The sequence below is a fragment of the Solea senegalensis genome, linkage group LG7 (assembly GCF_019176455.1).
Source record: "Solea senegalensis isolate Sse05_10M linkage group LG7, IFAPA_SoseM_1, whole genome shotgun sequence".
Taxonomy (NCBI): Eukaryota; Metazoa; Chordata; class Actinopteri; order Pleuronectiformes; family Soleidae; genus Solea; species Solea senegalensis.
In genome coordinates, this window is record NC_058027.1 from 17,547,402 (window position 1) to 17,571,538 (window position 24,137).

General features: G+C 38.3%; 1 protein-coding gene across 4 annotated transcripts in view; it reads left to right on the forward strand.

Moving 5' to 3' along the window:
- mctp2b (multiple C2 domains, transmembrane 2b) overlaps positions 1 to 21,787 on the forward strand; it is a 35,639-nt gene extending 13,852 nt beyond the window's left edge. For 3 of the 4 annotated variants that reach the window (XM_044030139.1, XM_044030142.1, XM_044030140.1), the window contains 19 exons: positions 3,178 to 3,320; positions 3,752 to 3,828; positions 4,689 to 4,803; positions 4,985 to 5,017; positions 6,307 to 6,477; positions 7,585 to 7,715; positions 8,148 to 8,334; positions 9,581 to 9,674; positions 9,775 to 9,877; positions 10,061 to 10,163; positions 10,460 to 10,561; positions 10,651 to 10,725; positions 11,963 to 12,082; positions 15,185 to 15,298; positions 16,694 to 16,735; positions 18,560 to 18,669; positions 18,884 to 18,993; positions 19,971 to 20,068; positions 20,785 to 21,787. In XM_044030139.1, coding sequence (XP_043886074.1) covers positions 3,178 to 3,320; positions 3,752 to 3,828; positions 4,689 to 4,803; positions 4,985 to 5,017; positions 6,307 to 6,477; positions 7,585 to 7,715; positions 8,148 to 8,334; positions 9,581 to 9,674; positions 9,775 to 9,877; positions 10,061 to 10,163; positions 10,460 to 10,561; positions 10,651 to 10,725; positions 11,963 to 12,082; positions 15,185 to 15,298; positions 16,694 to 16,735; positions 18,560 to 18,669; positions 18,884 to 18,993; positions 19,971 to 20,068; positions 20,785 to 20,829 — 1,973 coding nt within the window. In that variant the 3' untranslated portion in view covers positions 20,830 to 21,787. The remainder of the gene's footprint in view (positions 1 to 3,177; positions 3,321 to 3,751; positions 3,829 to 4,688; positions 4,804 to 4,984; positions 5,018 to 6,306; positions 6,478 to 7,584; positions 7,716 to 8,147; positions 8,335 to 9,580; positions 9,675 to 9,774; positions 9,878 to 10,060; positions 10,164 to 10,459; positions 10,562 to 10,650; positions 10,726 to 11,962; positions 12,083 to 15,184; positions 15,299 to 16,693; positions 16,736 to 18,559; positions 18,670 to 18,883; positions 18,994 to 19,970; positions 20,069 to 20,784) is intronic. The other variant, XM_044030141.1, reaches the window with a different exon arrangement.
- Positions 21,788 to 24,137: the final 2,350 nt, after the last annotated feature.

A 24,137-nucleotide genomic window follows, 5' to 3' on the forward strand; every position in this document is an offset into this window, starting at 1 on the left:
ACAATGGACTCACTTAATGTATTCAGAATACCTGGGACACGCTCTGTATGTTTAGAACAAACACGATAACGAGATGCTCAGTGTCTGTGATGCCTTTCTCTCTGTAATTCTTTCTGTTTTTCTTTCCTTTTTCTTTTGCTTGTCTTCTTTTTATTTTCAATTTCAAAATAAAAAGAAAAATTCCTTGAGAAGTGATGGAACACTTTCACTGTCAAATCATACAGTAGCATGCTGGGAAACACAGATGTAGTTGAAAAATACTAAAAGGTTGGTCAGAGTCTAACTCTATATCTGTCCATATCATTTCTCAGCCTAGAAAAATAAAAAAGGCCTTTTTCTATATTCCTGTTACCTGATGTGGGACCAAATCATTGTTTTGCCACTTAGACATATAAATCGTTTTTACCAACAGATTAATAAGTGCGTATTAATGTTGACAGCATTTCTGATGCTTTGCTTTTTAAAATGAGAATAATTTGTTGGAAGACGTTTATTGAACTGGGTGCTCTTCATAAAATGATCTTAATGTTATTCATGTATTTGATCAATTTTGGTTTGAAGTGTATATTGGACAAAACAAGCACTGTGAACAATGAACAATTGGGAGAGGAAAAACTCCCTTTTTAACAGGATTTTTTCTGGCACAGCCAAGTTTAGAAATGTGCAACCATCTGCCTTTGCAGATAAAAAATGAAAGAAGAGAATGGTGAAGAGAGAAGAGGTGGGGAAACGGGAACGATAGAAAAGAGACTCCAGGAACAGGTGTATAATTTTATTTAAATACTGTCAGAATGGCAGTCGTAGTGATTTTCTAATACACTGTAATAGCATTGTTAAAAATAATTACAGCAGCATTTGACATTTAAAACTACAGTGCTTAACTTTTACATCCAAACAAATGCCTCCTTCATTCAAACCAGTCAGTGCATTTACATGCAAGTCGGATTTTAGTCGGACCAAGACCATAATTCGGTTTTCTTCATGTCATGTAAAAAAAAATCGAGACCGTCCTAACTAACAGCAGTAATTGGACTAACAGTCCAATTACTGCTGCATGTACACACTTAGTCAGACTGTAATGGTATAAAGTGCGGTACTGTTGCCCAACACAGCCGCCACAAGAGCCATGCTCCATCTAATTTGTATCACGATTGTCATGTACAGCAGGTACGAAACATTTAGACCCACAGCACGGTCCTTCTCACGTCCATCTCGCCGTTCACTGTTTGTTTTTATTTGACGTAAAGATCAACAGAAACTCATTAAACTCGCACTACACTATAGAGAGATACAGTGCTACCTATGGAGGTGGAGTCAGATGTACACAGCCAATAAACCGATTTTCTCCTCGGACTCTGCAAGTTGTCCGATTGCCTGTCTTGGATGGACCACAGTCTTTGCTCGATTAAACTGTGCATGTAAACAAAAATCAGTTTTCTCTATATATGTGTATGGATTCACGTTTACCCACAGGAGTGTGTGACGTTTTTGTGTGTCCTCTGCCCACATTTGCCTCATTTTACATGTTTAGCCGTGGCTTTGTTAACGTCAGACAGGAATGTCTGCTTGAATTATAAAAACACTGTCAGTGTCAGGTTAGCTGTGCAGCTCCTGTAACAGCCGGGGCAGGATTCCACACAGCGTATTACAACCTGTCTGAGCCACACCCAGCATTCAGTTTGCTAGACCTTTTCTCGCTCCCTCACTTGGGTTTATATTTACACAACCAGGCTCCGGGAAAAAAGATAATGCCGGATGAAAAGGGAAGGGAAAAAAAAGACGTCAGGTGGCTTTGGTTTCACCACATTAGTTTTGAATCATATGGTCTTTTAAGAGCTGTGCATGAGCAATCACTTGTGTTTCTGTTTGATGAGATTATTATATTCACTGCATGCACAGCACATACAGACATGGAAAACACTCCTTTGTTCTTTAATGGGTTTATAATGCGATGCTTACAATAGTATTACAACATCAAAACCTCATAGAAGCTGCCTTACCCTTATTGATTTTCTGCTGCCCCCAGCTGGTTACTTGGCAGAACAGTCACAGACTGTACCTTTTTTTTTACTCTCATGGTCACAAACATAAAATGAAAGAGTATTACATTTAGATAAATAAATATAAAATGGCATGGTTAGACTCTTAATAGTGGTACAATCATCAGGAAATTGTGGTTACTTTTGGTTGGGGGGTGAAAACCCACATCCTCCATAGAGACATGAGGTAACACTGGTTTATGTACCTGTTAGAATGTTATCAGTTAGAATGATATATGTGTTTGGATTTTCAGAGATGATGATAACGATAATAATAATAATAATAATAATAATAATGATAATGATAATAATAATAACAATGCTACATTTCATTTGTATAGTGCTTTTAACAAAAGCTCAAATTAAACATTGGCTGTTATATTCACTTCTATTAACATTCTCTGTCACTTCATTAATAGCAGTTGGTGACCTGTGGGGTAATTATTTTTAAAAAGTCCCCTTTATTCACCGGAGGAGATGAGGCTCACTGATTTTGAATCACTTCTTAAAATATTTTTTTTCAGACTTCCCTTTATGTGATGTTATCCCCCACTTTTTACAGTTTTTGTTGCTGTTTACCTATTTATTTTAGTTTTATTTGCTCTTAAATTCTTGTGCAGGATATTGACTTATTTATTTTTTGTTTTTTGTTTGTTTGTTTTTGCTTTTATTTATGTTGACATTTAGTGTTTTGAATTATTTCGTGTTGTTCCTGTCCCTGAGTATCCTGCATTTATGTTGTCTGCGAAGGCACTTTTTACTTTGATTGTTATTGTTTTTGTTATTATTCATGGAGGAAAAGGCGTAATCTTGTCAGTAGAATGTATCATCTCTTTGTGGCATTCTGGCTCTTGATTAAGCAAAGAGTGACACTTGAAAGCTTTATTCTAGATTTACTATCAGATCAGATTGGTACAATTTTGAAATAATTAGCCCTAAATTTCAGACTAAATCTTTAGCTGTCATGTGATTTGTTTATGTTTAATCCTATGTGGCAGAGTCCTGGTGTATCTTAGTGTGTCCTTGTCAAGTGCCCTGTGATACATTGTGATTAATGTGATGAGTATCAGCCTATAGTATCAGCAAATGACCTAACCTGAGTTGTAGTAATGTTTCTGTTGACTTGCATCATTCTCAGGTACCAGTGACCCTTACGTGAAGTTCAAACTCGATGGGAAAACATTCTACAAAAGCAAAACGATTTATAAGAACCTCAACCCCACATGGAACGAGACCTTCTCTCTACCTGTGAAGGATCTGAATCAGAAACTGTACATTAAGGTAATGTCCGTCACTCTTCATTAATTTAATGTATCATCCCCTTAAGAAGTCATTATTTTTAAACTTTTAAACTTTTAAAAACCTGTTAAAAATCCATTTTAGATGGTCGGGTGTTGAGAGCCGTTTTGTATTTCGTGGTAGTTGAAATTTGGGTGTATTTTCTGCTGCATGTCATGAATTAACACATGAACTAGATATTTTATTCATCAGTTCATTTAGTGAGAATTTTGTCACCACTGTACTTAACCTCAGGTCAGCTTTATTTTTACCCACTCACCTATCAAGCTGAAATCTCAGGGCATGTTTCTGTTGCAACACATTTGGATAATATCATATGTTTAGATAGTTTCTGCTCTTCAGTCACAGTTGTGAAACAACTTGTCATGATGATGGTAAACTGTGTCACTTACTCTCTGTATCCACAATGGTAGGTCTACGACCATGACCTGACCACTGATGACTTCATGGGCTCGACCCATGTCACCCTGAGTGATCTGGAGTTAGACAAGTGAGTACCTCATGGTGGGTGAGTGTAGTAGCTTGAGCTGCACTGTAAATGTGTAGGTGTGAGCTCGTAAACTCATTCTGAAATATTTGATTAACCATTACTGGTATAGTCATCTTTATTGTTATTCTTCTGTATGCAAAGTACTGTATATAACACAACATCCTTTCTTACAGTACTTGTGTTGACATACCTATTAACTTTGAAACTCATCAGGAATTATAAGTGGTTGGATTAACTTTTTATATACACACATTTTCACATTGCATTTTCCTGTAAATTATTGACATTTTACCTGAGCACCATAGATGGCTGTAAGTTTACAATGGGCCCAAGAAAAAACAAAGATTAGATAACTTATCATCTCCCAACCCCCCGGTTACACGGAAACCTCACCTTGTGTTGCAACCACTGTAATAAAATATTAATTCAGTTTACTTCTGATACATGAAAGGCTTTAATCAGCACTCTGTTTATATAAAAAAACACACTGTGCCATAATTTCCTCCTCCTTGTAAAGGTCAAGCTCATATCCTAACCACTTGAAATCAAATCACATTCACCTTTGCATAGACTTACGTGCACGCAGAGTTGCCATATTTCTATATAAAGTGCAGATGTGTTGTAAATGAATTAAACTTTAATCATGTGTTTCAAACTTGTGAAGCTTATCTCACAGAAGTCACAGTCTACCTTTGTGGTAGAGGAACGTTGCAGGAATGTTTACTTTATTTGTACGTTTTATTAAACGATGTGTCTACATTCAAACCCCACATCATTAAAATAAAATGTCCCTCATCTTTTTCATCAAGATCTCCTTAACTTAGATAGAAGCTGATTTTTTTTCTATTTTTTTCCCCCAGGGTTAACGAACTGTCGTTGTCGTTGGATGACCCAAACAGCCTGGAGGAAGACATGGGCCTTGTGCTGGTGGACATGAGTCTGTCGGTCAGAGACGGAGACAGTAAAAGAGGCCAAGTATGGCAAGCTCTCAAATATAACTTATCACAATTGAATGTTTTCAAACACAAGGCATGATTGGTGCACTGTGTACTGTATATTGTCACATGTTTATGTTGTTTAACCAGTGTTTCTGTGTTTATCTCTACTAACCAAAGTGTTTCTGTTTTGCACCTAACATGCATGCTCCTGTTGGCAGAGGTGGCCGCAAATACGAAAACGAAGTAGTAGGGTAAGACACGAGGGAGGGAAAACACTGGACTGAACTTTTTCTACTAAATGTAAAATGTAAAAGAGAGAGATCATTAGATTAAAGCTCAGACAAGATGAGGATATCACCAGGTACATAAAAACATCTATATGTTGTGTTTTTACATTGTTTTCCTCCATTCATTCATTAATTTAAGCATCGTCTCACGCTTTAACCTTTACATTGTTTTATTTTACTTAATGCTAGTTGTGTATTTTTGCACAAAATGGCAATAAATTGTGATATTTGTTTTAAACTAAACAAACCAGTGTGGTTTTAATGCTAAAGTAAACCTGCACCAGTAAACACAACACGTGCAAACGTATGCACTGTCTGCAGGTGTAACGGTCTATTTCTGAATAGTTCCACTTCTCTTCTCGTCTGTGGCATAAAAGTATTTAACCACATTTTTTTCCACACTAACTAAATACACAAATGTGAAAAAACTGTACATGCATACACAGAAAGGAGCACTTAATTTCTGGTTAAACTTAAAACTGGGTCAGCTCAGGTACAGCTTGGTAACAGTGACTTTTACTAAGATTTTATAGCTACAGTACACAATACATTACTTAAACAAAGTGTTTCAGAAATGGCAGTCAAATAGTCAGATGTCAAATAGTCAAATATTTGATTAGTGAAAGTTGTGACTCGTCACTGATGGAGATGTTCTCCTCCAGCTGTTGAATGCATGCATGCATGCTTGTTTGCTTATCACACTGTTGTCTGGACACACTGTGCATGAACCCCTTAAGGTGAATGTGGTTCTTTCCCAGACGTGTGTTTGGAAGCCGCTTGAATGATTTAACAGCCGTCACTAATAATGTGAGCCGAGTGCATGACGGATGCTCGCTCTACTCTGCCGAGATGATTTTGTTCTTGTACATGAGGCAGACAGGACAGCAGGGTCAACTTGTTAATTAGAAAGGGATAAATGTATCTCCCGGCAGCAGTGTGTCTAAACGAATTATCTGATAACAAGATCTTTTCTCTGCACAGTTCTTAGCTTTACCTGATCTCTCAGTCAAATGAAGAGTGAATTCATTTAATAGGAAGAAAGAGAAAATGCTATCCCACATATTTTGTCTGTCTGAGTTACTATTTATTATTAAGCTAATATGAGACTTACAGTATACTCAGTAATAATTGAATTGGATAAAATATAAAGTGTAATATTTTAATTTTAATCTTATTTTCTATGTATTTCATTGTATTTTCCCTCTCCTACCCTGCCATGCCCTGCCATGCATCTCCTCTCCTCTCTTGTCCAGTCGGGAACTTCCTCTCAGAGCTTCAGTTTGTCAGAAACACTAAAGAAGAGTCAGTTGTGGATGTCTGTTGTCACGGTGACACTGGTTGAAGGTCAAGACCTGCCGCTGGACACTCTGGGAGGTCAGCTCTTTGTTCGCTTCAGACTGGGAGAGCTGAGATACAAAAGCAAGGTACTGGATGGAAAACTAATGCTGTTGACCTATTCCAAAGCCCCCCACTCCAATTGAATTGTCCTTGTTCATCACTAGCTCATCTTTCCCCTTTTTATCCCTGTCTTCCTCTCACACTCCTCTTCCTCTGCTCTGTCCTCTTCTTTACCACTTAAACCCCAGTGCTCCCCTTTATTCCCTTTGACTTTCTTTTTTTTGTCCCCTTTATATTCTTCACTGTTTTCTATAAATACAGATAATATAGACTGTAGCACCTCTATACAAGTGGATGTTAGAACTCACAGGTATTTTGCTGACAGATTACGTAGTTTTACCTTTGTTTACCTTTCAGAATTGCAGTGGCATGTACTGTAATTGATAATGTAGATATATATATATATATATATATTATATCTACACATATATGAAGATATAATGTAGTTATATTTGCTTTTACTTAAATTTCTCAGGTTTTGATGTTAAAATGTGTTATTAATTAAGTTAGTTATTTACAGTTTCATGTTTGTGCATACATCTGAAATTAAATCCAGTGACTTTGTTGCTATTCTGCACTGAGAAAAACAGAGAAAAACAACAAGACTCCAGACACAAGGAACATTAAAATGCTATGCTAGTCTGTAAAACATTCACCATTATAGTCGATTCTGTCTAGTTAATTTAGATAGTTCATTATTAGATGTTAGGCTTTATCACAGTTTTATAACATCTATGATAAGATATGTGATTTTTAATTGAAACAGAATTAACTTGTATAGTTTGTAGAAAAAGTTAATTCTGACTATAGGAGGGGTTTCAAACTGAAATGGCGTGTTAAATTTGGACAGTAGGGGGCGGCAAGTGAAAAAAAATCCCACTTTTTGAGTGAAATAAATAATATTTATATGTAATTTTAAAATAAAAGTGTTAATTTTGGTATGGAACTATATATATTTCACAATATGAATGTATTTCTGATGCAAAATTATTCTATTAATAAAAAACTAACTTCTAACTTGATATTAAGTGCAAGTTTGAGTCCTCTGGTCTATGCCATAATTTGGGAAATTACAGTAACAGTGTTGTGTGACTTGATAGACTTCAGTAATTGGATGACATTTTTTGATCCAGAATCACTGCAAAGTTGCTAATCCTCAGTGGAGAGAGAAGTTCACCTTTAATCTGTTCCTGGACAGTCAACAAATCCTGGAGGTGGAGCTCTGTTCCAAGGAAGGCCGGAAAACTGAGGAGTGTTTGGCAACGTGAGTATTTACTCACCTCTCTGTATGTGTGTGTTTATACATTAATCACGCTGTCACTTTATTTCAGGTCTATTTCAGGACATGAACTGAGAATGTGTGAAATGTGTCCGACCAGTCTGAAATGTAATGATGTAACTCACTATGTCATGACATACTATTTATTTGTTTTATGAGAATGGCAGAACTTCTAGAATGTCCTTCTGCTATGATTTGAAACAGTATATTGTTTGTATACACATGCATATATGTGTATATATATATATATACATATATATATATATATATATATATATATATATATATATATATATATATATATATATATATATATATATATATATATATATATATACACATATATATTCTATAAATACATAATACCTCATTGCTATGGGGTTTCTTTGGGGTTGTTCCTCACCATTGTGTGTCCAGGTTTGAAGTGGACCTGTCCAGAGTCACTTACAATCAGAGGCAGCTCTTCACATACCCTTTGGATCAGGGCAGAGGATGTTTGGTTTTCCTTCTCACCCTGGAAACGTGCAGCGGGGTCTCCATCTCTGATCTCTGTGCTGCACCTCTCGATGAACCTCAGGAACATCAGAACAAACTGGAAAACTATGTTAGTATCTCTGCACTGTGTATTCATTTGTCATTGGATTGATACCAGTCCCATCATTATTTAAAATTCCATTTTTGGTTTTTATTTTAAGTCCAAAGGTAACACAGGAGAATCCTGAAGCTGTGGGGAAAGCATTTCCTTGGTCATGTTGAGTAAAACAGTATAACTTTGTAAACAGGGACAAGAATCCACTTGTGGTTGTGTCAGTGTCTATAAAGTGAATATAATAGAGTACTTCACATTTTGAAAGCATGTCCCGTGTTTTTACGTTTAAGGACCAGCAGATGGCAGCATCTGTCTGGAAAAACTGCAGAGAGCCTGTAACAGGAATCTTCGCTGTAAAAGAATGCTGTCGAAGATTTTTTTGTTTGCTCGTTTTGTTTTTGATATAAGGTAGAGAAATTGTGCAGAGCTTTCAGAATGTCAGTAGTCTGTGAGAGTTAAGTGAAGATACAGCTGGGTGTCCTATTTCTAGCCGTTACAAGAGAAGGCACGACTGGAAGTGAGGTTTCCATAAGTGAGTGTACGCAATAAAATGTAAATGACTGTTGGAGATATTATACCATAATAGTACACCAGGTTGCCCTAAACAAAAGTGACATCTAAATTTAGAGATTTGTGTTGTCAACAGGGGGACAATGTGCTGTTTATTTAGCATTCTATAACAATGTTATTTTCTTAATTAGATGAATAGTCATTTGAACCAAACAATTTAAAAACACCCTGTCTATTAGAGCTCCCTCAAAATAACGACTTCCTTAATTTTTAATTGAATTATTATTTTGTATAGCTGAACAAACAAAACCAGAAAATACACTCATTTAAGAAGCTTTACAAATTTACAAAATTTGGTTAATAATCAATTCATTTTTGCAGCCTGAGTATGCACTGTAGATCTCGTCATCTTCTAAAATGCAATATTTGGTGAACCTCACTTGCAGCAGACATTCAAAGACAACACAGCCATGTAAATCCTGTTAGATTTTAGCAGAAAGCCGGGGTCTATAAATCAGCTTTTGTTGCAGATATTAAACAAAAGGTGTGAATTTAAGCTTTTCTTCTACTATACTTGAGCTATTTTTTCTTTTCTTTTCTTTTTTTTTTTAACTCTTGCACTGGTACCAAAAGAAAATATTGTGCATGTATCACATGATTGTGGATATTTTACTGCATATTCAGTTTTCTTTTTAATTATTCCCCCTGTTTCCAAACCCTCATGCTCCTTTTTTTCTTCTTTCCTCCGCAGAGTTTGAAAAATTCCCTGAAAAAAATGGGTGATGTTGGTTTCCTTCAAGTCAAAGTTATCAAGGCTGTAGATCTGCTGGCTGCTGATTTAAATGGTAAATAATGTCATACATGTGGATTTACCTTCTCTCATCATGTTAAGTGATTATCAGGAGCCAAGTGTTTAAATGTTGTTGTCTTTGTTGTGTTTCTTAGGCAAGAGTGACCCTTTCTGTGTGCTGGAACTGGGGAATGACAGACTTCAGACCCACACAATCTACAAGACCCTCTACCCAGAGTGGAACAAAGTCTTCACATTGTCAGTTTCCAATCACACTTAATCATAAATACACATCTAATGCTTGCACACATGAATCACATGTGTCTTCTAAATTGTATTTACTGTGTTCCTACAGACAAAAAAAGAAATGGGGCCTAATTGTTTTGAACACGATGTGGCAGTTTGTGCGAATGACCTGATGTCCTTGTCTTTTGTCTACAGCCCTGTCAAAGACATTCATGATGTTCTGGTGGTGACTATTTTTGATGAGGATGGAGACAAGGCGCCAGACTTCCTGGGGAAAGTGATCATTCCCCTGCTCTCGGTATGCACTACATCACCAACAGTTCATCATTCAGACAATAAGCAAATACATTTGCAGATTCTCATCATTATTCAGACCACAGGTGAAACATCTTCAAGAAAAACTTCAAGTCCAGTTGCTACTGACTCGATGTGTTTTGGACAATAGGCTAATCTGTTTGCACTCATTGTCTAAGTTCAAGTAAAGAAGGCGATGGCACTCTAGTGGGTGAAAGACTTGATGAAGATGAAATCTGCTATGACTAATAGTCAGGTTCATGGCTGGGTTCAGTACCTGATGCCCTTTCTGTCTTGCAGATCCGCACGGGACAGCAGATCGCCTACCCTCTGAAGAAAGAGGACTTAAGTGGGCAGTCGAAGGGGAGCATCACTCTGGAGCTGGAGGTTATTTTTAACCCTGTAAGTATGAGTGTGGTCTGCAGTGATGCTCATTAGTATGTGGGCCTGATTCTCTTTTCTTCTCATTGCATCATTATTTTTCTCATCAGGTCAGAGCAAGTTTAAGAACCTTCCAACCCAAAGAGAGAATGTTCATGGAGGATAATCCCAAATTTTCCAAAAAGGTTAGTCAGAGTTATAATATTTGAATATTCAGTTCAGGGTTTAGAAATCTATTAAACTTTGTAACAAATGCTTTATATGTTAAGTTTTATTTTGTTAGAATTAACTGTGAAAGTCTTCAGCACAAATAAATATAAAATCAGACTTACAGAAAGTGAATTGGCAAATATTTATAGGAAAAATTCCAAAACTATTCTTAGCTTTGAAGTTGTGAACAAACAACACATCATCATCTTGTGTGATATTGAATCTTTTGCTTTTTCTTTTCTTTTTCTTTTTTTTCACTGTATTTTTCTTTAAAGATTTATCAATAGAGATAAGGGTTTCAGCCTTAAATCTGTAACATCAGAGGGAAGCATCTGTAAGAGATAACTCTCAGTTGGTTAAGGCGATAATAGCTGTGCAATCCTTTTCAAATTTGTCTTTTCCATCTTGTGTTGATTGTTTTATCAGTGCACACAAATACCTTTCCCCCTTGAATTTTTCTAAAAGCCAACAACTCCAGAGGCAAGGCCTTCCTTTACCCAAATTAGTTGAATTGAGCTTTAATTGACCCCAACTGTGACTGAGCTCTTGTCCACTGTTCTACATTCATCTGATGTACAGTGTGCATGACAGGCTGTGACACAGGGTGCCTGACTGTCTGTACACCGCACAAAGCCTAATTGTTGTGAGACAAAACATTGTTCCCTAACGCCAAAATTGGCTTACATTCGGAGGGCCTCGGATTGTAACGTGCAGGTTTTCTGTTTGTTTAAATGTCGAGTGACTTGCTTGAGAAAATCAGGTCAGATTACTGACATCTTTGCCATGTGACCATTGTGGCCAAAGCCAACACATAGTGCCTGTAGTTTCACTGTTTCACATGCATGTGCAATATTTCAGTGTCACTGCACTTCTGCTCAATTCCAAAGCTAATCAGGTGTGCATCGTAATATAATAATAATACAAAATAGGTTTCATTTTCTTTAAGTACTTTGTGGTAATTTTTGCATCTGTGTATATTATATTGCTTATTTTAAATCCTAGTCTAGTACTCTCTAGTACTCTAGTAATTTCCCCAGTGTGGGATCAATTAAGTCTGATATAATCTAATCTAATCACTGTCTGACCCCCGGCTGTTTCCAGTTTGGCATGATCAGTGCATAAACATCATTAAGTCTTTTATTATCCATATTTTTACATAACGGCTGTAATAATATGTATCTGTTTTGCATGTTTGTGATGTGTTTCTTTCAGGCTCTGGCTAGGAACGTGCTGCGTGTTCAGACATTATACAGGGCGATCATGTCGACTCTGCAGTACATCAAAAGCTGCTTCCAGTGGGAGAGCATTCAGCGGACCCTGCTAGCCTTCCTGGTGATGTGCATTAACTGCTTATCAACACACTATCTGCATTTCCCTCTCTTTTCCCTCCAAGGCTGTGGAAGACGACCACAGTCTGGCCAACCTTTGTTTGAACCCTCCCAGTGAGAATCTTAATCAATGCGGTGTTGGGCTCAGCAGAAACGCGGGGTTTGGCCAGGGCTCTGCGTTGAAGTGGACGCTTTCAGTTTCGCGCGTGTCGTTGATGCAGAGTTAAGCTTCAGCTGCAGAGAGGAGAGTCCCAGTGGAGTCGAGATGGTCTATTTTTGTTCTCCTTCCCTGACAACTCATTAACCCTCTGTCCAATCTGTGCTTGGTTTGATTTAGACCCCATTATGCAGACAGAAGTCCAATTAAAAGGCTGTTCAGATATAAGACTGATTCCCCATCAGCCCTTTGTTAAGTGTAAGAGTAAAAACAGTAGCTGAGTTTGTGGCTTTAAAGTGCAATGTGAAGTGGATGCTGATCTTTTTGACAATATTTTCTCCCAAATCTAGCTTTATCCGAACAGCACACAGCAACATGTGCATTACACATGCAGGCAATCAAGGTCATTCAGAGTTCTTCTTGTTTTTACAGCTGACGTCCTACAGATGGCATTAAAGCTTTTTCACAGCGTCAGAAGACTTTCTTATTGGACTGGTGAGGTGACATTGTACACCAGCCAGTTTGTTTAATTTACTGTGAAAATGGAAGCTGCAGCACAGCTCTGTTGTCTGAACTCGAGTGACTATCTTTGTTTTAGCGTTGTTTTTTTTTAGCTTTAGTACAATCTTTCTCTTTAGGGAGTGTCTGGTCCAGGATAAGCGAAGTCAGTGTTCTGAAAACCAGAAATGGTTTTCCATTTAAATAATTGAATCGCAGTTAATGTACATGGTACCATGTAACACTACATTACAGTGACTAAAGATTATTTGATCATGTGATTCTAAATAATGCTCCTCTATCTCTCTGTGTGTTTTGTATTTAAATTACTTAGTTGTTATTTTTAGTGACAACTTGGCCAAAAAAACTAAATCATACAAGCATTTAACACATACATCCTCCTATTGCATCTCAGGGTTAGAAAAACACAACCATCTGTACTTCTGATTTCACACCAATGCTCCCAGCTTTCTTCTTAAGCCCCAGTGTGGAGCACTAGATGGCTGTTTACAGTCGTAACACCACATAAAAGTAATGACTCAAAGCTTCTCTCTACAATACAGGATACAATGACAAACCTTCCGTGTCCCACAGCTCTGTGCAAAATTAGGTGCGTCTAATCACTATGAGGAGCCTCACTCTGGGCAGTTCTGTTGTACACTGCCTGTCATTAATTTATTTTGGAAATGGTGTTTTACTTTTATATGAACATGCAACATTAGTAAATACCAAAAACAGAAGATCACTCCCTCAATGCTCCATTCTCACATCCAAACAGAGAAAAAGGAGGGTCACCCAACATTGGAAGAGGCTGAATTGTTAGCGTCTTTCTGCCTCATCCTCTCCTCCACATTATAAAACACGTATATAAGCAGCACTAAAGAAAATGGTTATGTTGTTTTGTTTGTCTTTTCTAGAAAGACATGTCCTCACGCCACTTCCAGTCACTGTGGGTACTTTCCCATCCAGTCGTTGGTGCCCAGTCAGTAATTGTAGAAAATTTCACTTGGATTACTTCTCTGCCGTGCAAACCCTTCCGCAACAATTTGTGTGGAAAACCTGCTGATTTCTTAAATGTGCCTCCCTCCAGGTTCAGTAGCTCTCCCAACATTTTATACTTTTTTATCTCCTCTGATCTGGATCGTATTTCTATATCCCCTTTTGCTGTTGAAGACTGTGATATGCCTCTTAAGTTGAAAGTTGCTGCAGTTATCACAGTCTTTATGGCCCAAGTATACATTTCCGCCAAAGCGTGACTTGGCTTTCCCCTTGTCCTTGCTCAGTCCTCACTAATAAAACATAACCCCTTCACTGAGGACTGGTTTCATCTCGTTTCTCGGACCCTTTTTTTTTGGCTTCTGATAACACAGACAATAGCCTGCTTGGCTTTTTGCACATTAAAGTTGATGGCGGTGGAGGGAGGGAGGGAGGGAGGGAGGGGGAGGGTTCTGCCATCTTTTATGTCAGTTGGTGCCTCAGAGGAGAGTGATGTCTTTACCAGATGTTCACTTCTATTTTTATTAGCATTTAAAAACCTGTAAACTGCCCCCCCACGCCTTTTGGCTGGCTGCCACTTTGGCTAGCGCTGCCTCTCTGACAGGATTATTTTATAGTTTCCATTTAGCCATGCAGTCCAGACATCACAAGCCATAATTCTTTATTCTGTTAGCCTTTTTTCGCCAGAGCCGCATACACAGGTGGAATGTGCATCACAAGTCCCATTATTGATGTTGATGACATATTCACACACGGGGCCCCTGTGGCTGCTGTGAATTGTGTGGTCCACTGTAATGTACATAAGATGAAGTAGAGCAATTAGACGAACGTGGTAAATAAAAGGACTGGCGAGAGAGAGCAACTTATGGAAGCAGTATTAGACTGAATCAGCCTTTAGCTTGCCGGGATGGAGGAATTATTAGTAAGTAGCAGAAAGAAAGAAACGTTTCATTAGTGACCAGGTGATGATTCATCAGTAGTCAACCCTGCCCAGCACCAACACTTTCTACGGAGGAATTACAGGGAAATGTCATTGAATATGACTCAAAGTTGTAGCGAGGGACGTTTAAATGCCAAATGAGTTCTCACAATACTGTTGAAGAAATTTGCTGCAGTTATTGCAATCTGATGCATTTTACATCACGGCAGTTACATAGTGCCCCACAAGATTGAGATGTGCCTATAAAAAGAAGTGGATTCTCATTGCTAAGAAAAAAAAAGGACACTCAGCTGCACAAATGTATTTTATTCATGATCATGAGATTGAGACGACAGATAAATACAAAAAAACACTAAAGTTTGTCACTAAAGTCAATGAGTAATCTTTTAATTTTTATAATTTATAATCATTTTTTCCTGCAACTGGTAGTATGAGTATTGTAGTGTGAATATGCCTTTATCCCCCCCCCCACCTTGTGTCTGTCCTCACTGACCTCTGCCGTCGTCTGCCCGTAGATTTTCCTGGTGACAGTGTGGTACTGGGAGTTTTACATGCTCCCCTTCTTCCTGGTCTTGCTCATCGTGAGGAACTACATCAGGATCAACTCCGGTCAAGTCAGCCAAGACCTGGTGAGTGAAGAGCAGCAGCATCATCATCATCATCATCATCATGATCATCCTCCTCAGCTTTGGTGTTCATCTTTTTCTCCTTCACCACACTGAACTCCTGACCCCTGTTCACACTCTCTTCTGTATTTTGTACAAAAACATCTACCTCAACCCCATTTTGCTCTCATGATTTAATAAAAAAAAGTTTGTTTCCATAGCAACCATCTTCACCTCTCTACATAACACATAATAAAATAACACACAATGCATAAGCATAGAAAACTCGCTGAATAGACTAATGCAACATGTAATTATACCTCAGCTAATTTTCTGTGTTTGTCCTTCATTCACACTGTCTCCTTTTTCGCCGTCCACTTCTGCTTATTGTCCTGGTTCCTGTCTCAGCTGCTCTCTTTTTGTTTTGGCCAAATAACAAGAAGTTTCAAAAACTCTCATGTAAAAATGTCATAATTACCTATGTGTTTTTGTAGTGTTACTGTTATTTTCCACTAAAGATGATGCTGGATCCTCTTAGCAGCTGTATTTACCTGTGGTAGTTCAGCATGTAGGTTATAGCAAAGGATTGACATAGAGAACTGTCGTCAATCGACGATACTCGCACGTATTTAAAGGTGTTTAATTACCTCAGCAGCTGGACAGTTAATTGTTGGGACTATTAAATGTTACAAATCCATGAACAATACCCAGTATTATGTCTTTAGTTGTTTTCCTGTTTAAATAGACCAACACTCCAAACACTGATGAATATGTGAAGTGTTCCAGTTGATATTTTATCATATTTATCTTTTTTTTTTTAAATCATTTTAAATGAATGGCAGAGACAGTATGACAAAAATTCAATGCATTTCCCTTTTTGAGTTAGAGTGAGTTTTAAAGCTGAAAGTTACTGAATATTCATATTAATATATTATATTACATAACATTACATCATAGGCAAGTTTGAACTCCCAACTTCTTCAAACCAGACAAAATTGTTACAAATCAAGAAGCTAGCGAATATAAAATAGATTATTAGTTGTTTTTTGTTTTTTTTTAAGAAATTTCATTTATTTTATTGTTACTTACACAGTGTTTACACTGTTTTTGGACAGCACAAACAATTAGATCTTTAGAACACACTATTTTCTTCTTTGAGCAGCATTAGCAGGTGTTCCTATTGTTAATATTTGACTTATTTGAAGTTTGAGGTCTGTCACTTCAAGCAACGCCTTTCACAGACGTGTTAAAAGCTCAATGAATATGTCCACAGTGACGTGGCCTTCATCTGCTTTGGTTTGCTGTAAAAAGAAAAAGGCCTGTCAATAAAGAAATGTGGGTCACCGCTGAGTCACTAGCATTGATAAAATGTGACACATTATTAGTTATTCACGAAGAATCAAATTCCTTTGTTTCCAGGACAACATGGATTTGGCGGATGAGGATGAAGATGATGAGAAGGTAGGTGTATTTCCCCTTTGTTGACTCTTATGTTTCCTGTTGAGAAAGGTGTCTGCCTATGATCTGTGGTTCTTTTTTGTTAATCTCCTCATTCACTACCAAATCTGACGTGTTTTGATTCCTGCTAACAGCGACTTGTATTTCTTTCTGAACTTGTGGTTACCAAAAGACATTTGGGCTTAATGAAGCCCTCACCGACCAGTTTCCACATGTCACGGCACATTCATATGCTAATAGAGGGGTGGGGAGGAAGGTTCTGCTGCTTTCTGGAAAGTCCCCAAGCTTAACACGCCATATAATACCATCAATATGGAACTAATGACAGTACTTAGACATGGGGTTTTTTTTAGAGCTCATTTTAAAAGTTTGAGTTGAAAGTGTTAGTATGCTGTTGAGCAGTGAAATATTTCTCAGGAATGGCAGCAGTTTATTGTACATGTTATGAATGGCCTGGGTCAGCCTGACATAATGCAGTTCTAATGCTGGTTCCAGTGGGAACATGACCCTAAAATGGCTGAAGTGGTTCAGTGCAGTGATGGATATTCAACTGAGGTGACTCTAAATTATCTCGCATGTGGTTTTTCAGACTGATAGTGACTGTGCGTCTGCAGTATCCCAGGTTTGATCCCAAATGCAGCTCTTTTCCCAGGCTTGTCTCCAAAAGCCCTGATGGCTCTGAGCCAGAAATCCCCAAGCAGAGGCAAACCCATATCACAGAGATCACATAGTGACGAAGACCATGGCTTTGGCCAGTAAACACTCCCCCAGTAACCATCACTGGCACTCCAACGTCCCCGCAGACCACATCTCCTGTCTCTAGCCTATAACCCTCCACTGAGTTTGATGTGGACATGTGGCTCTGTCTGAAGTCTGGCTCTGGCCACAGCAATCTTCAGAGGAATCTGGTCTCCTCTGTTTACTTTAGAGCTGTCCCTCCCTCATGGGGTCTGGACGATCATTTTTTTTTTTTTTTCTTCATAATGTGAAGTCCAGTCCCCATTCTGAAGAGCCTCCACTTCAAAAGGACATGTTCAAACTCTGCCTTTACACTCACATTTAGCAGACGCTCTTATCCAGAGCCACGATGAATGAGTCTGTCTCAGCGTTTTGGTTTCTTTCTCACAGACCTTGATGGGCATTATCATCAAGTGCTGCAGGGATCAAACCTGTGGCCTTGAGATCATCTCAACAATCAGTCACAAGCTCACTTAGTTTATGTATGAGCTAACAAATGATCACCACATTTAAATGACAACAAAAAATGGACCTCTTCAGGTTTTCTCAAATGAGGCTCAAAGTAGAGATTTATAAATTGTTTTCACTTACGGATATGTCTGTTTTTCCTAATTAAAAAAAAGATATTTGTTTAATTAATGAAATAAATAATTTAATAATTAAATGTTCTTTATTCAAAAAAAAGGTTTAAATTGTAAATCTATTTCATTTAATTTTCAATTGTTGTTTCAATTGTTTATGTCATGCCTGTTAACATACATGTATGTTTACTCTTCACTAACAAAACACTTATTTTATTAATGATAAAATTCTAAATAATCAAGATTTAACTCTTACATCAGTTCTCAATACTGTGGCTGCACACATGTAAAAGAAATGCTTACTGTAGATCCAGCAGCAGCAGTAGTAATAATAATGATGATATACCAGTCATTACATTCTGAATCTAAATCTTTGTATGTGTTTAATAAAGTGATCCTCTTAAACCCACGAGTATCTTGCCCCTCCACATTCACTCTATACTTAAAAATAGGATAAATGAGTCATCGACAGTGTGAAGACTGCTTTTTGTTGTTTGCTGTGTTGCAGGAGTCGGAGAGAAAAGGGCTTATAGAGAAAATCCACATGGTGCAGGAAACCATCATCACTCTTCAAAACCTACTGGATGAAATTGCTTGTTTTGGGGAGAGGATTAAAAAGTAAGGACTCGTAACCCATCAGAATTGGAGCACTTTATTTCAGCTTTAAGAGATCCTAAAAAATCTTTTCAATCCCAAAGCTATACACATTGTAATTATGCAATATTTAACTGAACTATTGTCATTTTCCATTGTCATGGCCAGTCCCGTCTGTATTTTAATGTGCATTAGTTCAGAATTAAACTCTTGTCTGCTTCTGATTTTAATTTGACAGCACATTCAACTGGTCTGTGCCGTTCCTGTCGGGCCTGGCTCTCCTGGTCCTAGTCATTGCAGCGGTCATCACATACTTCATCCCTGTACGCTACATCGTTTTAATATGGGGTGAGTGTCGAGTGCCGGTTGACTTATTATCCTTTTTGTTGTTTATGTTCCATTAGCTAATTTTTGTCCCCTCTCCATCCAACTAAAATGAATCTGGACCCGCAAAAACCCATTTGACCCTTAAAATTAAGATGATATGTAAAACATGTACGTTTTTTATGCAGATATATAAGTGTGGAAAAAAAAACTATAACTATATAATGAAAACACAGAATTTCATTTTTCATTTACCCATTGAGATTAAAACCTCTTTCAAGGGTGACAACAGCACACATCGTAATTAATAAAAACAGGGAGATAACACTTACAAAACAAACTAAAATATAATAAAGTGCAGGAGTTATAGTTGCAGTAACAATTGAAGAACACAGGCACTGTTCAATGGATTCCCGTTGTCGGTCTTTTAACATAGACCTGTTGTTTTATGAATTATGTAGACCAAGTATGTGGAAATTAATGAATTTAAAAGTTACCCACTTTGAAATAAATAAAGCAACATTTGAATGTTATGTAGTTCATGCTTGGAAAAAACCTGCCTGGCTTTCAGTAAATATGTGGATCCAAAGATAGACAGGACAAGTTTTGTCGAGTTTGGGTTGGTTGTCAATATCACACTTGATTTATACATTGTGATGCACAAAATATTAAAACCCTTTTATTTATTATCTCTAATACTTTCTTTTTTTTAATTTTCTTTGGCTGCTGTAAATTTTCCCAATCCCTATTTTACCATTGACCACTTACATTTATGAGATGAGGCATCGCCTGCTTTTAAAATGACCAAAAATTCTACGTTGAAAGACAATGTAACTTACTACCTGTAAAGTGAAAGTAAAACAAGGAAACGACATGTACAGGTGGTACTGGAGGAACCAGGAGCAGGAGCCTCCTCTGCAGGTATTTGTTTGTGTTGAAACAAAGAGTGCAGCCACAACAGACTAGTGTTAATGATACGTTGGTGTGAATTTCTGTTTTAGGCATCAATAAATTCACCAAGAAATTACGGAACCCATACAGCATCAACAACAATGAAGTGCTTGATTTCCTGTCGAGGGTGCCTTCAGATGTGCAGAAGGTAAGCCCCGCAGGATCAACTGGCCAGGAAGCCCAAAATCCCAGAGCCCGCTAGCTTTGCATTTTACTACAACAACTCCCAGGCATTCTCCGCTCTTATATGTATAATTAGCATCAACTGTATAATTACGTAGCCCCGTATAATTTCTGTTGTGTTTTGGTCATGATACATCCCTGGTGGAGGTCTGCTGCTTAGCAGCTTTGCAGCGCCGGCTGTTCCCATGCTGAGAGGGGAGACGCTGCTCCTCGTGTCTCCTGTTTGAACTCAGCGTGAGCAGAGTGTCTCCTCCAACTCGCGTCAATCCAAAAAAAAAGTAAAATATTTGCTGAATTTAGCTGCTTTCAGGTGAAGAATTAGCATCACTACAGCATTTAAATACCACCAAATAAAACACAAAGTATCTCACTGACCTCTTTATTTTCCACTCTCCTTTCTTTCCCATCTCTTTTTATACGTTGTCCGTCACCCTCTGTCTCCGTCCTCCTCTGTCTAAGCTGTTTGACCCCTTTTTGTATCGTTCCTCTTCTTCTGCACTGGCCTTAGGTCTCTGTGTTTGACTCTCTGTGGTCTCACCACTGGCCACTGTTGTTGTCTTTAATGCAGTGTATTCGTTCTGCCCAGCACGCATTGTCCTACACCGGGTTTTTGTAGTAGCGGTTGTTCAGAAGCACCAGTATGTAACAGTGCTTCACTCCTGTTTCTTATTTTTCCTACAGGTTCAGTACAGTGAAATCAAAGGCAAGAAGAAGAAGATACAGTAAATGGGACGTGATGCTGCTGATGCTCTGTAGACTGTTTACAGTGGACGTGCTGGACGTCTGCACAGTCTCACTTTTTTGTTGGTTTCAGAGTGTGTGGTAGGTTTGAATCTTAATCTGCTGCGTGTCTGCTGATATATCACAGCCGATGATACCCAACCCGCTCACATTGACCAGCACCTAAAGCACCTTTCAAACAAAGACATCCACACTGACGGACCCTGCAGAGATTACATGACCACATTTTTACTATTGTGTCTATTGAGCATTTCTGGACCAATGTGTAATGTTACTTCCAAAGATTGTAAGTGTTTTATTGTGTTTTATTCTCTCAGATATTCAGTAGGAAGATGATGTTTTTTTATGTCATTTTCCCAGGTCGTGTCCTCCTGAAAACAACTGAAATATCACTTTGTATTATTGTGAATGTATTATGTCTGGTATGTAATGTTTGTGAGTGTTGACATTGACACAGACTTAAAAGAGATTGTTTATTTTGGGTTGTTTTTTTTAAATCTAAAAAAAAAAATAAGTTGCTGGGGTAGCAATCATTTTTATAATGGATTATATATAAACAGAGGAGAATTCTTAGGAAAATAATTTTTAGCTCTTTGGTCTGTGTGGTTTTATATATTCTTAAATTTCAGGTCACAATCTCTTCTCCAACTTCATACTGTGTGTCCGAACAGCAACGTAACCAAAGTTGGTAGGAAATATTATGCATATATTTTCTGTTCACCTTTGGAAAAATGAAATTGATGGTAAAGAGCTGCATGCCCACAGTACTGACAACTCATTTTCTTTCAATATGACAATTTGCATTTATTTTAAGTTGCACAAGATTTCCATTTATCCCACACAAGAGGCTCTGTACTTTGTACACACCTTTTATTTATCGGTAACAGTCACGGATGAAGACTTTGTCTTTACTTTCTCACAAGAATAAATGGACACAATCTCACATTGCAGCATCTTTTTATCTGCTTTCATATGTTCTGTGCTGCATCTCTCTGAATTCCCCTGCATGGCGTATCCGTCGCCTCCATCCTCCTGTGCTGCAGGATTGTGGGTGTTGAACAATATAGTTTTCTGAGCCCCATCTCTTCATTAGGCTTTCATGAAGCGAGGCGAGGTTGCTCGAGACCTCGCTGGCACCCGGGCTCCCCGCTGTGTTGATAGTCCTTGGGCGTCGCCTCGAGCAGGAGGACCTCAGCGACCACCTCTCAGCTGCCGTGATGAGATGCCTGAAGCCAGCATCCTATCGAGAGCACCAGCCAGACAACCCCCCCTGGTACCACTGCACACCACACAGTAGCAGCATTTTAAAAAACCAGCCACAAGCGTCAACAGCCACACCAATTTAGGGATTGGAGTTTGGAATAGTTAAGATGTTGGCGCTCAGACTAACACCCCGGGATTCGTGGCTTTTAAGTCCGAGCGTGTGCACAGGCTCTTAGTCAGACGTGAGAATTGAATAAAATTACAGAAAGAACAACAAAAAGAAAAACTTTCCTCACAATAAGAATTAGCTAGTTTTTGCAGCACATGCTTCACATGATGATTGGACTGTGATTGACCTGATTAAGAAGCAAGAACCGTCGTGAAACTAAACTTCCCCGAAACATCCCACACAATACTACACCTTATAAACTAATATGAACATTTGTCAGCTGTCTTGACGACAGAAGGTTGCGGAGAATATGTCAGACCGTGACCTGTGTATCTCCTCGTCGGGCTATAATGTTGACTTAGGTATTCAATATTAATAACCTGCTGCCAAGGACACTGGAAGGACGTCTCAATTTGACACTTATAGGGTTTAGCATGAATATGTATAGGTGCTGCAACGCTTCAGAATTACCAAGTAAAATCATGGTTCCCACGTGGGAGCTAATGTGATGTGGCACATGCATTCTGATGAGCTGCAAATACAGCGGCTGATAGTTCTCTAAAGGCTTATTATAACTCAACATATTGAACCTGTGAACAGTCAGCTGTGTGTGTGTGTGTGTGTGTGTGTGTGCGCGCATGTATAGAGAGGGAAACTGCACATAAAGCACTAAAGATATAGTAAATAACCATTATGATCTATGAAATCTATATTAAGTCATTAAAAAACTACACTTGGCATGCTGTGTGTTTGCACGTGTGTGTTTTTTTTTTTTCACAACATAGGACATTGGCATTGAGCAAACCTCGGAGCAGCAGGAAGCTGTTTTCACACCAATAGACCAGTTGGCTGCTTTGTATTTCTGTGACAATTCACCTCCAGGCTCTCCCTGCTGTTTGAAACTGTATGGGCACTAAATTTTTGTATTGTTTTTTTTTTTTTTTTTTTTGTTATTTCTGTGGACAAAAGTTGGGTTAGAACATGTAGATAGAGCAGAGACACAGTAAACCTTCACAGTGGAAGGATAGTGGTTCACTCTATAACACAAAATGATCAGGTCAAAGCTAACCACAATGAATCCTCTCTGACCCCAGCTATGGACTCTTTATGCTCCTGCTGTCAGGCAGACGGTTCGGGAGCATCAGCACCAGAACCAGGATGTTCAGAGAAAGTATCTACCCACAAGCCATCAGTCTTTTGAACTGCTCACAGCCACACCTTCTCCCCCGCAACAAAAAACAATAAATAAATAAATGTACAAACACATTTTTAACTGTGTGACTGTGGCATCAGCTGCTTAAAAGTTTATGCCAGTTTAGTCTTGTGTTTTATTGCTTTTTACTGCCAATATCTTATTTATATATCATTTATTTGACATAACTTCACCCACAATATTTCTATTGAGTCAACACCAAGCTCTAAGAATTCCATTACTTGTATTAATCTTGCATTGTTATTTAGTATACGTCAATAACAGATTTTGATTTCTTGAGAGCAAATTCAAATCAAGTCACTGCTGTTTGTAAAATATCCCTGTTCTTCCTCTGTATCCCAACACTAGACGTGTATAATGATCATAACATACAGTAGTTCAGCTGGCAACTAGTTATTTACCCCTAACTAATGCAGTGAGGGTTTGGTCGGAACAAGGGCCTTTCTGCATGGAGTTTGCATGTTCTCCCAGTGTGTGCGTGGGTTTTCTGCGGGTTTTCTGGTTTCCTCCCACAGTCCATAAACATGCAGATTTGGGGATTAGGCAAATTGGACACTCTAAACTGACCGTAGGTGTGAGAGTGAATGGTTGTTTGTCTCTATGTGGCCCTGTGATGAACTGGCGACCTGTCCAGTGTGTACCCCGCCTTTCGTCCGTGTCAGCAGGGATTGGCACTAGTGACCCCCACGACCCTCATGTGACCCTTGA